The 13,123-nt window shown below is 44.5% G+C and overlaps 1 protein-coding gene across 1 annotated transcript in view; it reads left to right on the top strand.

Moving 5' to 3' along the window:
- Window position 1: 1 nt before the first annotated feature.
- The window catches only part of XPO5 (exportin 5), a gene marked incomplete at its 5' end in the record, with an annotated part of 31,282 nt that continues 18,160 nt past the window's right edge, over window positions 2–13,123 (top strand). The window contains 16 exons of the mRNA XM_009331106.1: window positions 2–156; window positions 817–889; window positions 1,458–1,595; window positions 1,909–2,091; window positions 4,041–4,067; window positions 4,363–4,546; window positions 5,221–5,299; window positions 5,747–5,846; window positions 7,287–7,370; window positions 7,783–7,908; window positions 8,156–8,246; window positions 9,721–9,849; window positions 10,617–10,732; window positions 11,693–11,848; window positions 12,271–12,312; window positions 12,939–13,028. Of these exons, the coding sequence (XP_009329381.1) occupies window positions 2–156; window positions 817–889; window positions 1,458–1,595; window positions 1,909–2,091; window positions 4,041–4,067; window positions 4,363–4,546; window positions 5,221–5,299; window positions 5,747–5,846; window positions 7,287–7,370; window positions 7,783–7,908; window positions 8,156–8,246; window positions 9,721–9,849; window positions 10,617–10,732; window positions 11,693–11,848; window positions 12,271–12,312; window positions 12,939–13,028 (1,773 nt within the window). The remainder of the gene's footprint in view (window positions 157–816; window positions 890–1,457; window positions 1,596–1,908; window positions 2,092–4,040; window positions 4,068–4,362; window positions 4,547–5,220; window positions 5,300–5,746; window positions 5,847–7,286; window positions 7,371–7,782; window positions 7,909–8,155; window positions 8,247–9,720; window positions 9,850–10,616; window positions 10,733–11,692; window positions 11,849–12,270; window positions 12,313–12,938; window positions 13,029–13,123) is intronic.

Raw genomic sequence — 13,123 nt, 5'->3', positions numbered from 1 at the left:
TAACTGCGTGTGCGTGTCCCCGGTCCTTTCCCAGTTCTGCGAGGAGTTCAAGGAGAAGTGTCCTATCTGCGTGCCCTGCGGGCTGAAGCTGGCGGAGAAGACGCAGACGGCCATCGTCCGGCACTTCGGCCTGCAGATCCTGGAGCATGTGGTCAAGTAAGGCAGCTCGTCCTGCCGCCTGCGCCGGGGAAGGGTGCCGGCCCACTGCCACGCAGCCACTGGCGTGGGCTCTGCTCCCATTCCGGCACCTCCCGCTTCAGGGAGGCGCTTTCAGGACGCAGAGAATCTGTACTGCAGCAGAGGACAGTTGCTGTCCTGCTCTGTTTCTTTCCTCCTCTGTAAAAGAAGGAGAGGAGAAAATGGCTTTCAGGCAGGTTGGGAAGGGTAATTCACTGAGCTCTAGGGCACATTGACATCGCAAGATGTAAATAAGCACACAGGGTTATCAGTAGGTCTCTGCAGCGTTCTCTGTCATTAGCCTCATGCTAACAAAGAGGCTTTGTATTAGTTCAGTTCGGAGATTCCTCTCTCTGCTGCCTCCACAGACCTGATGCTTTGTGCTTTTGCTGCTGCTTCTCATGTCTGTTGACCTCAGTGGTGCACGCCCATTTGCCAGCAGCAAGTTTTAACTCAGCCTTTTCATTAAGGGCTTGGGCACTGGCAGAGTCAGTGAGCTGTAGTGTCTCTCTCTAGCTTAGGTAAAGAAGTGATGGTTCATTGAGAATCAAGTCAGAGATCTTTATAAATGCTTTGACTTGGTGTCCTTTTTGTTTCTCTCTTTTTCTTTTTTCTTTTTTTTTTAACTCTTTCAAACAGGTTCCGCTGGAACAATATGCCTCGCCTAGAAAAAGTTTATCTAAAGAACAATGTCATGGGCCTCATATCCAGTGTAAGTACTTTCTACCCCAGACTGTTCTCTGAAACACAATTCTCTCACTTGGAGACAGAAAGGAAAAAAGACTCCAGTTAATTAGCACAGAGGACCTGAATTCAATTCTGCACTTCATTACATTTTGCTGTGCATCCCTGGTTGTTCTAGTGCTCCGTCCTGTAGTCAGGTCAATAACCATGTCACATGGCAGGAAGTTGTGAGGCTTGTATAACATATATAAGGTGCTTTTCTTTTCTCAGGAGGAAATTTAGTAAATATGGATGTTCTAATCCTTTGCAAGAATACTAAAGTCATTATCCTAGTTGTGTTTTCTCTATCGTTGTGATTGCTCTCGTGACCAAGTGACCTTCTTTTGAGGAAAATCCTTTTGGTTCACTAGCTGTGGGTGCTTGGGAGGGTAGGAGTGTCATCCAAGGTAGCTGGGATGAAGAGCTGCCCAATGTTGTGTTTTGTTTTATTGTTTTTGTGTGGTTTAGAATACTTGCAACCACTGTGCTTCCCAGGTCAGAATTATAAATGTCTGATGTTTGCTGTTTCGTATAACTCTGCCCCTCTTCTATCACAGGGAACTCAAAGTATTCTGGAGGAGGAAAGTCACATTAAGGATGTTCTGTCTCGCATTGTGGTGGAGATGATCAAGCGCGAATGGCCTCAGCACTGGCCTGACATGCTAAAGGAGCTGGATACCCTCTCCAAGCAAGGGGTATGAAACACACCTGTCTGTTCTCTTCTACTTGCTCATAGTGCGGGTTTCAGTCTTCCATCATCCTGAGGAAAGCCTAACTCGCTCATGGTCAGGTGAGACAGGCTGACGATGGACTCAAAAATCCCTGTAAGATTAAGTTATTCTAGGAGATGTTTTTAGCAGAGAGGGGGCCATCCTCCTGTCTTGTTTTCCCAAGATGTGACTTGTATCTTCGTGCATGCTTGCTTTCTCTCTACGTCTCTGAGCTAGCCTCTAGAGATTTTAATGCTTGAACTGTGCTGATGGAGTGTATTTCATTTTGGGACATCAGGAAACTCAGACGGAACTGGTGATGTTCATCCTCCTACGTTTGGCAGAGGATGTGGTGACTTTTCAAACTCTGCCTACGCAGCGGCGACGAGATATCCAGCAAACCCTCACCCAGAACATGGAGAAGATCTTCAGCTTCCTACTAACTACCCTGCAGCAGAATGTCAACAAGTACAGACGCATGGTAAGAGTCTCCTTTCCTTGGGTTCAGTCAGTGCTGGAGGCGTTTAGGAATTGGGATACACCTCGCAAGGTGTTAGGGAAGCAAGTGCAGAAACTGTCTGAAATCCATTGCTGTCACTGTGAGGTAGGGATCTGCTGTGACCTGGGAAGCCGGTGCTGATCAGAGAGACGGAACACACAAGGTTGACAGGGTTAGTATTGATAGTTTGGATTTGCTAGTGTAAATGGCTTGAGTGGATGCGTGCCTCATCCGTACTGTTGGAATGCTCCGCTGACACTAGGAGTGTATGGCTTAGCAAAATGAAGGTGTGGTTGTGGCAGAAACAGGTAGATTTGGGATAGTTTATGTAACACACAGCGGTAAAGAGATGCTGTCCTGGGCTCGCATCTGCTCTCTTATGCTGCGGTGGTGTCTTCATGGTGATGCACCAAAAAGCATGAGTTTTTGATGTCTCAGCATTGCATCTGGGCCCCTCTGGTCCTTTTCTCCGAGAGCTCAGGTCAGGAAGCCCTTTTTTGTCAAGTTGTGGTGAGGAATGCTCTTCCTTTTTGTGTAGAGACTTCCTTCCTGAATTCTTACCTAGAGTCAGAGATGTGCAGGTTGGTCAAAATGGATGGTGAAGGCAAGTCTCTACCATAGTCTGTTCCTGTGAGAAGGAAGTGGATTTGAGAGTGAAGCACAACTGAGAAACCAATCTAGAAATAAGTTGCTTAGGTGTATCTCTTGGTTCTTTTTTTCTGTGAATTAAAATCCAGAGTTACACTAAATGTGAAACTGGGAGGCAATGAAAAACCCTCTCCTACCTGACTTCCGTTCATTTCCCTGATGCACTGACAGGCTGAGCAAACCCACCTGTAGAGCAGACAGTTCTCTGTGCAGTTCATGGTGGTGGGTGGGAGACCCTGGTGCATTTTGTAGTCTGGTTGAAATGCATTTCCAGGTAAGGTTTGAATTGCAATGCTTGAGGCTCTGAAGTGTGGCTGCTTCTGCTAACGGTGGAATCTTTCTGATTGGCAAGGTTGGAGCACCCCAGGAACAAGAAGCCCTCACCACTCCACAGGTTAGCAGATCTTTGGGATGTTTGTGCACAGGGTAAATTCTGAGGGTTGGGTGTTCAGTTACCTGTCTGCACACTGAGAGTGGGGTAGATGATGGACAGTTCCCCAAGACCATAATAATCTGCAGTGCTTATAAGTATGCAGTTCTGGTATGGTGGCTCAGTTGTTAAATGTTTGGGACACAGCCAGATTAACTTAAAATCACTGCACTGAATACATTGATGGACAGAGTTCCCAAACCAAAACCTTGGCAGCGGAAAGAAATGCTTGTGGTGTCTTTGCATCTGAAAAACAAATCAAACCTGAGGGACTGTCTGCGGGACTCATTTGCATTTAGTCAAAAAGATGGTGCAAGCAGTACATTGCTGCTGTTAAGTGTTTGGAACTGGGAGTCAGGCTGTAAGCTCTTGCCCCAGCTCTCTCTCCAGCTGCCTTTCTGACCTTGGACAAATCACCCGTTTCAGATATCAATCTCAGTACATAAAAGCCACCAGCATCTTTTAGAGTCTGGCTTTTGGATGTAAGATGCTCTAAAAGGTCAAAAGTTTCTTCCCTGGAAGGTTCCAGGAAGCACTGAAATGCCTTTCCTTCTTGTCCCCTGTGTCTCCCTGGTGTCTGCTGACTGGAGTGTCATCTTTTCGATGAGAAGGAAATTGTGGCTTAACTTGCAATTCAAAGTCCTATTGTCTTACCTGCCAGGGGGCTGCAGAGGTGGTTATGATGGCTGCAGCAATGTCCTGGGCAGGAGACTGTGTTGCAGCCTCTTTCACTAGGGAGCTGTTCTGTGAAGCTGCTTCTGGCTGCGTTCTCGAGAATAAGCCTGTCCAGCAGTGGCTAGGTGGAAGTGTGTGCCGTAGGTGCTCACTTACTGTCTCCTATTTTCTTTTTCAGAAGACTGATCTGGCTCAGGAGCCAAAGGTGAGTGGAGCTATGTGGGAGTTAGCGCATTAGTCATTCTTAAGACCAAAAATGCTTAGAACTAGGCTTTTCCCAGGCTTTGGAGTCTATTACCCACAGTTCTCATTTACGGATGGATTTATTCACCCATAACAGAAACTTGAGAAGAGAGAAGTGAGGGGTGGCAGCAGAAGGGTCCAAGTCTCTCACTCTCTCAGGGTGGTTCCTGGTACTGTTCTTCCAGGGAGTGGATGGCTTTAGATGGGAACTGGTGATTCTCTCTGGCTCTGACCTCTTGCCTCCTCTCTGTTCACAGGCCCAGGCAAACTGCCGCGTGGGGATAGCAGCACTCAACACCTTGGCTGGCTACATTGACTGGGTGGCCCTGAGCCACATCACAGCAGACAACTGCAAGCTCTTGGAGATGTTGTGTCTGCTCCTAAATGAGCCTGAGCTCCAAATAGGAGCAGCAGAGTGTCTCCTGATTGCTGTCAGACGGGAAGGGAGTTGTTCTTCCACAGCTCCTCTGGCTTCCCTTTGTTTTCCTCCTATTCTTCTGTATAATTCTTCAGCTTAAGCAATGATATCTTTGCCCTTTTATTTAAGAAACAAAATTCAAATTTGGCTGCTTATGTTGATATTTAGTGTGAATGTTATGCCAGCACAATACACACAGCAATTGTTGGAACCCTCTCCAACTTCTGTGCTCGCCTCTCCTTGCAGTTTTGAAGTTGGAGATCCCCACTGACTTTTTTTTTCCCCCTCACTTTCTACAACTGTGAAGTGGGAAATATTGTCACCAGCTGTGTCATCTGGCAGCTCAGAGAAATGACAGCAGGATCTAAACAGGTGATTTGACCCATACGTTCACAAGCAGCTTAGTGTCAAGGCTGAGTGTTTATCAGCTGCCTTTAACTAACTAGCCAGTCTGCTGTGAAGAAGAGTTAATGTCTCAGGATCAGTTTTTCGGTTTAAAGTTCCTGTGGTGAGATTGCTTGGGGAAATTTCTTGAGATCAGGAATACCTTAGGGTTTTTGGCAAGTTTTTACTGAAATCATTTGTGGACTGTAGGCCCCTCCCCAGATGGAAGGACAGCTGGGGATCTCCTAATTTCACTTGCAAATGGGAATAAATAGTTACGTTCTAACTGAGGCATTTGGCGTGTTTTACACGTAGGGTAAGCTGGAGGATCGGAAGCCTCTGATGGTCTTGTTTGGAGACGTTGCCATGCACTACATTCTCTCTGCTGCCCAGTGAGTACCATCCTGCTGCTGTAATTTCACACAAAACTGCATACGAATGGCTTTGTAGATGTGATTTGCAAAAGATACTGCTGCTTAACTGCAGGAAGCTGGGACTGGGTTAGGAGAGAACAAAACCACCATTTCTTTTGCAAAACCCGAAAAACTGCACGTTTCTTCAAATCCCATAATTGAAGGACAAAGCAGTGTAAATATCATAGCTTCCCCAGCTTTCTCTTTTAGCCTGAAACTGATCAGGAGGGACTCTTTCAGATGGGCAATTTCAGAGGTTTTAGATGCCAATAAAGCTGTGCTTCTTGATAATAGCAAAGAAAATCCCACTGCAATAAAATCAAATTGTTCTAGTCCTCTTTTTATCTACAAGATAGATAGCAGTGTGCCTGTTACCTACAGCTTGAGTAACTGTGATCCTGTTTTTCCCCCTCCACTTGTTCCCAGGACAGCAGATGGAGAAGGCCTGGTGGAGAAGCACTATGTTTTCTTGAAGAGACTTTGCCAAGTTTTGTGCGCATTGGGCAGCCAGCTATGTGCGTTGCTAGTAAGTCTCTACTAATACCAGCAGCAACCCTGGCAAGGCTAGTTTTTAGGGCTGGGGATGAGGCAACTCTGAGCTAAGGGAGGACCAGGGTTCTCTCTGCACATTTGGTAGCCGTAGGTTTCTCTCCATGCATTTGGTAGAGGCAGAAATGGCTCTGCTTGCGAGTGGGATAACTGTATCCTGCCAAGTCGTAGGAATGTAGAATGGAGGGACCCTGACTGTTTCCAGGCCTCTGCTGTCATCAATAACCATCTCCTATAACCTCTGTAAAATGCTGAAGCTTTATTGAAAATTAGTCAAGTTTCTTGCCGTCTTCTGCTACAGAAAAACTACTCCAGGAAATTACTCCTATGTTGGAAGCCTTTTAATTTTCCCTATTAAAAATAACTCAGAGAGTATACCTGTTTGTTCTTCTACCAAGATTCTCTCGAGCTGAAGGAAGAAACAGGTTTGGTTCCTGCTGTTCATCTTTCCGATGCTTTGTGTCAATGTTGAGATGAAGATGCACACTGATACTTTGCATGCCATGCTGGCTGCTGAATTCCTGCTCCCTCCGTTCAGCACAGTGCTTCTACAGTAAGGAGGGCAGGCTTGTTGAGAGATGCTGTTCGTGGGGAGACTGAGGCAGCCAGCCTGTGCAAGTGATAGAGCAGAGTAAATTCTCACAGGGAGGGAAAGAAGAAAAAAAACCTTTGAGAATTTATCCCTAAAAAGAATGGACAGCAAACAAAGGGTGCATTACTACTTTCAGTGACTTCACTGGCTGTTAGGCAGTGGGAGCTGTTAGTCCGTAATGAAGTAATGAGATGGGGATTTGAGTCCTGTCATCCAGATTCACTTGAGAGAGGCAGCACTGAGCTGTACAGCTCCAGAACAGGAATCTTAAGGGCACCAGGGCATATTATGGTTAGTGAGAAGCAGCAAAACCTTGAATTTATGGCTCTGGGTAAAACTTATTTCCTGACAGACTTCCCAGAAAGTTATTGATAAGAGATGTCCATACGTTAAATGCAGGAAACATTTGGAGGAATGGGAGTGAAATCATCTGGGTGTATTTACTTGTGAAATTCTGCAGTCTGCAGTTGAGAATTGCTCCATCTTGGTACTGCTGGGTGGGCTTGACCCAAGAGGAGTAAAATTGTGATTCATGGCAGCAGCACCAGTTGTGAATTTCATTTTAACAGAACTCCAGTATCTTGAGAAGTCATCCTTTTCTCTTGAATGAGGGTGGTGACCCCAGGCTGGTCAGCAGAACTTGCTACTCTTCAGGCTGTACTGCTTTCAGAAAAAAATCACAGTTGGTCAGTGTTTTTCTCTCTGCTCCTTTACAGTCTGTGGCCTTGGATGTAGTGCTCCTACTTTACCCAGAGACATACCATTTGTGAGCCCAGCGTGGCATATAGTTAGTATTTTGTCTGAAATTGTTTGTCTTCCTCACAGGGCTCAGATTCTGACGTGGAAACACCAACCAACTTTGGAAAATACCTTGACTCGTTTTTAGCCTTCACAACCCATCCCAGCCAGGTGTGTAAAGGACTGAAAGTCTCGTGTATGTCTATGTAAGAATGTGTGAATGCATAATTGAACTAACCTGCATATTAGAACTTCAGCTGCCAAATATTGCTTTCCAGGCTCTCCATTTCAGCTGGAGACCTGGAAGGCAGAGTGGTTTCTCCTCCATTACCACTCCATTAGGAACAGTGCCTGACACAGAGGTGCTGAGTAGAAAGTGCAGAATTTGCAGTCAGCCCTGTTATTTACTTAGAGATTTTTGGCATTCTGGAAGTTTGGGTTGAGCCTGCAAAGTACCTTGGACTGAACCGAATAGTCAGTGTAATTTGCCATTGCCATCTGATAGCAACACTTAATGTTAGCAGTGGAGATTCCAGCACTGAAATCCTTCTCTGTTCCCCTCTTTTCCCACTTCTCCCCCCAGTTCCTGCGCTCTTCCACCCAGATCACATGGGGAGCCCTCTTTCGGCATGAAGTTCTGTCTCGTGACCCCTTGTTGCTGGCTATGATTCCGAAGTATCTCCGTGCATCTATGACCAACCTAGTGAAGGTATGTGGGAACTGTGGCCAGATAGGTGTGAGGAGGTGCCTAGGTGAACATGGCCTGTGGATCATGAGGGAGAAACTGAATTTTTATTGTGTCTGCCACAGACATGATCTCCAGGTCGCTGAGCAAACAGCTCTATCTCAACATTTTACTGTCTGCTCCTTGCCTTCAGTCTTCATCTCCTTAAAGCTGGTGTTAGCTGTGATGGGTGACTTCTCTTCCTTCCTGACCTTGTCCACTCTGTCTCCAGGTGGGCTTTCCCTCTAAAACAGACAGCGCCAGCTGTGAATACTCCCGCTTTGATTTTGACAGTGATGAGGACTTCAATGCCTTCTTCAATTGTAAGTTGCCATCACCCTGTGTGGAATCTGTTGTCTGTGTTTTTCCTCTTACTTTCAGTTGCTGGCTGAGCTTGGAGCCTACCATGTTGGCTTGGCAGCTTCCATTCGTGTCTTGACTCTTTCAGCATGGATCTTGGAGTAAAATTAATTTAGGATTTTCCTGTGGCAGCTCAGGCATTTCATTTTACTTACTCTTTGATATTATTTTTCTTGCTGGCCAGGTATGTGGCCTAGTAGCCTTTGCTACCTAGTGTCAAAGAAAACGTGCCTCTCGGTCACCTAGAGGAGGAAATGACACAGCCTGGAGTCCTGCTCAGGTTAGGAGAGGAAGGCAGCTTACCAAAGACTTAAATGTCATTCCAGAAAGAAAATCTGTCTTGGCCCTGCTGAGAAGCTTCTGGTTCAGTACCAATAGCTAGAGTTGAGCAATTAAAATAGCCAAACCTAATCATGATCTTAAATCAGCAAATGGGGAACCCTGGGTATTAGGAATTTTATTTTTTTCCTTTCTTTTTGTATTTTACTTCCCAAAATGGAGGTTGGTTCTCACTGGCTGGTATAGTTCGGTACTCACTTGGTGGCTGGGAGCATATACTTAATAAATTACTTAAATTCCTGCTTTTTACATTTATGTTTGAAGATTTTAACTGTTGAATTTTTTTGCTGCTTATTAGATAGATTTATTACACTAAGTAAAAAATAAACTATTTGGGTGGAAATCAAAAAGTAGCTAAATGCATAAAGCCAGAATTTGAAATAGTTTTAGGGAGTTAAATGATACTGAAGGTATTACATATATAAGAAAACAAAACTGATTTGAAACACAAAATAAAATTACTTGATAAAACAACTTTTTTAAACAATGCAAGTTGCATCTGTAGTCAGCAGAGCTGATTCTGTTGTGTGGTCATGTACTGGAATATTTTGGAAGAAAGGAAATTCTGTTCTGTATTTTGCTTTTCATATCTTTGAAATTGAAAGCAAGACTTCTTTGGGTTTTTTGAGTTCGCATTAGCTTGTCAGCCTAGAATCTGAACTGGGTTAAGTTGAATAATCTAGAAAAAATGTGTTTAGCTGAAGGAAGTGATAGTTATCTAATGCTGTTTTTCTACCTCGGTATCTCAAGGTGCTTTGTAAGCAGTAAACATGTATAGTTTGAAGATTTTTTTTTTTAATGAAAAATAGAGGGTTAATTGTAAATCTGGATTTAGCATAGATTTTCGTAATTTGTATTGCTTTTTAATTGCCCTTCTTTTTATGTTAATCCATAATTTTTTAGTCCATTTAAATCGCTTCAAAAACTTGCCCATCCTGTTACACCTCGTTTACTGACTGTATATCTGAGCTTACTACACAGCTATTGCCAGAGCAACAGTCCGTAATGTTCCCAGGTCTGCAAAGCTGCAGGTGAGCTTTGGGGAAGGGAGCATTTGTGGCACCAGCTTGTTGCATGGTGTCTGATTTTTCACTGCAGCCTTCCGAGCCCAGCAAGGAGAGGTGATGAGGATGGCTTGTCGTCTGGACCCTCGAACCGGCTTCCAAATGGCCGGTGAATGGCTGAAGTACCAGCTCACAGCTCCTGTTGATACTGGACCCATGAACTGTAAGTTACCTGAAAAAAAATAGGGATGTGGGATTTGTTTTTTAATTCAAACCAAGCAGAAACTGCTTTGCCTTTTTTTTTTTTTTAATTTTTCTTTTTTTTTAAGGGGGAGCCAAGACTCAACACTAGGCTTTCAGGCTTTTAAGGTCTTTGCCAAGTTAAAAGCAAAATCAGATCAAACCCACCCCACCCCAAATTTAATCCTTTTCAGTCTACCTATGGAATAGCTAATGTAAAGCCCCCTAGCTCCTCCTTTCCCTCCCCCAAATCTCTCTGCAAAACAGATGCAGCTGTCCCTCTGATACAATTTTACAATTATTTGGGACTTGTTATCTCTGTAACATATTACTTTGTCCAGGGAAGTTCTGCCTGTCTGGCAAATCCCTTTGTCGGTCACCTTGCTTTCCTCCTGTGAAGGAAGGCCACTTGGTGCTCTGCAAAGTCACACTGAGGGCAGTCTTGCCTGCAGGGCTGAGTCTGGACATGTGGTCTCCCTCCTTTCCTTTTCCCTTCTGTGATGTTGTTGGTGTTGCTCCCTATAGTATCTCAAAGGTCAGGCTTATGTCTCAGGGGCCTTCACTTGAATGAGGCAAATCACACGGGACTACCTTAATTGCTCCTGGTGCATCCCTGCCAGGCATCTGCAGAGAGAGCTGTGTGACCAAAATACTTGAGTGCTAAGATGTTGCAGCACAGGAGCTTATCAGCCTGGTGGTGTGCATACGGAGAGGAGCATGGTAAGAGCTCCAGTGTTCTCTTCCTTTCAGCTAAGACAGGCGAAGGTCTCTGCTCCATCTTCTCTCCATCCTTTGTGCAGTGGGATGCCATGACCTTCTTCTCAGAGAGCGTCATCAGCCAGATGTTTCGAACCCTGGATAAAGACGTATGTGTACCAAATGCTCTTGCCTGCTGTTCTGGGTTGACACGAGTGGGTTTTTTCAGCTATGTTGTCCTTGAAAAGTTTGTAGTAACTGGTTACCTCCATGCAAAAACCCAGATTGTTTGGTGAGTGATTCTCATGAGGAGTAGCGACCCTTCCTTAGATGGGACCAAACTCATACTGGCTTACTCTCAGGCATGTCTTGGTTCTGGACGCTATTCCATGAGAAGTCACAGGAGAGCGCTCGGGTGGCATACTTTGACATAGTGCCTTGCTAGTGGAGAAGAGGACTGCTTAAGCGGAAATTTCCTAAGTTTATTCTTAAATAAGTTTAATCATCCCCTGATTAGATTTTTTTTTTTATGTTAACTTTTAACTAAATGAGAGAAACTCGGGGCGTAGAAGGTCAGAAGCGATTTCCCTCTGCTTTTTGTTCAATAGCAGGCAAATCAGAAGGAAAGCATTTTTTTCTCAGTCTGATGTAGACTGACTTGATTTTTTTTTTTTATTAGATTAGGCTGCTCATGCATTTTAGTTCATCATTCTAATCACAGGAAAATAATTATATGTGTTGATATAGTTGGTTGGATATATGGAATCTATTGGACAGAGTCAAAAAGAGAATTGGGAGCCAAACTGAGAGAGAGGAAAATTGCCTTTCCCAGAGGTGCAAGCAATAGAATGGGGACTTGAGATTGACATCTCAAGACTGCCCTACCAACAATGGCAACGCTGCTGTTCTTTTTCCCTCAGCAAGTGCACATAGCACGCAGTTAAACTGAGGTTTTTACTGCTTTTCTTTCTGCTTTGAAAACAGCTGTGTTCAGCTGAGAGGCCTGATAAGATAGCAGCAGCTCTGTGGCCTAGTTTTAGGAGTTGTAGGATGTATGCTACAGGCTGAAGTACTAAGTGTTGCCTCCTTTTTTTTTTTTCCCTTCTGCTTTCCCTTTCCTGCCTCTGTAGGAAATCCCAGTGAATGACGGCATAGATCTGCTGCAGCTTGTCCTTAATTTTGAAACAAAGGATCCTCTCATCCTGTCCTGTGTGCTCACCAATGTCTCTGCTCTCTTCCCATTTGTCACTTACCGACCAGAATACCTACCGCAAGTACTTTCCAAGGTAGGTACTTGCAGATGGTGCTAAAATCAAGTAGGCTTTTTGTGGTGCAGGGCCCTTGTACTAAACTGCAGGAGTTAATCATCTTGGCGTTACTGTCAGGGAAGGACTATCCTTCATGTTAAAGATGGGAAGAACTGAGATTGAGTCTTGTTCAAGAAGAAACAATGTCAAATAACACAAATTTTGCAGTTCCTAGCCTTAAATCTTAACGTTAAGTGCATGCTCTGGCCAGTAAATGCCATGTTTTATTTCAAGGCCTCACTGTGCTGATGATTCATCTATCAACTTAGTTAAGGGTTCTTCACTGACTTTAATGAAATTGCACCAAAGTCTTATGATCTATTCCTTGAGCTCAAAACACACGAGTGCTAGATATTAACAAATGACATGAGGTTTTGGATTTTTCCTCCCTTTTCTCACAGCTGTTCACTTCGGTTACCTTTGAAGTTATAGAAGAAAGTAAGGTATGTCTGAATTATTGTCTGTTAATAAGCTATAACAGTTGGATCAAATCATACTCTGTTTGAGCACATGCTGAGTCTGAAGACTCCACTGTAGGAGGCTTCTCAAGTATAGTCCTGCTCCTGGAAAGGGCTGGGAAGTCTAGATATAACTGATCTGTTCTTAGTTGACATAGCATAATAAGCTTTGGCTCACAAACTTAGAAGGCCGCAGATGTGGTCTAAGGCCAGTGCACTTAGTCCCAAAGTCTATATGTTGGCCTTTGTGAGAGTGAAATCCCTTCATTAGCCGTGGGTGCTCTTCAGCGGTTGGTATACGTGGCTGTGAAGGAGGCTGTAAAGCTGCCAGCTACCTAGGGGATTCTTGGAGTCTTGAAATAGTGAGTAAGATCCATGGCATCCTCTCCCCTTGAGCACAGCTTGTTCGAACATGGGCTTCTTGGGTTGGCTACCGCTCCAGAGGAAGTTTGGTTGTCGCGTGATTGTTTGGGGTGGGGGGTGTGGAAATGCTTTTTTGATCTGTACTCAACAGTGCAGAAAACTGTATGTAATGCGTTTGTCTTTTGAAAATACCCTGCATTTGTCTGAACTTTTGTTTTGTTGCATTGAAGTTTGTTATGTCTGTCCAGGCTCCTAGAACTCGAGCAGTGAAGAATGTGAGAAGGCATGCGTGCTCCTCAATCATAAAGATGTGTCGGGATTACCCTCAGCTTGTCCTGGTATGTAAATTCAACTGTATCATGAAGAGTCTTGTCTCAATTTCAGCTGGATTTTGTGGAATCTTCAGCTTCCTTGGCTACAGCCTGTGTTTTTC

This window comes from Pygoscelis adeliae, unplaced genomic scaffold, assembly GCF_000699105.1.
Source record: "Pygoscelis adeliae isolate BGI_AS28 unplaced genomic scaffold, ASM69910v1 Scaffold218, whole genome shotgun sequence".
Lineage (NCBI taxonomy): Eukaryota > Metazoa > Chordata > Aves > Sphenisciformes > Spheniscidae > Pygoscelis > Pygoscelis adeliae.
Note: the sequence above shows the minus strand (reverse complement) of the source record. Positions and strands in the feature narration are given on the sequence as shown.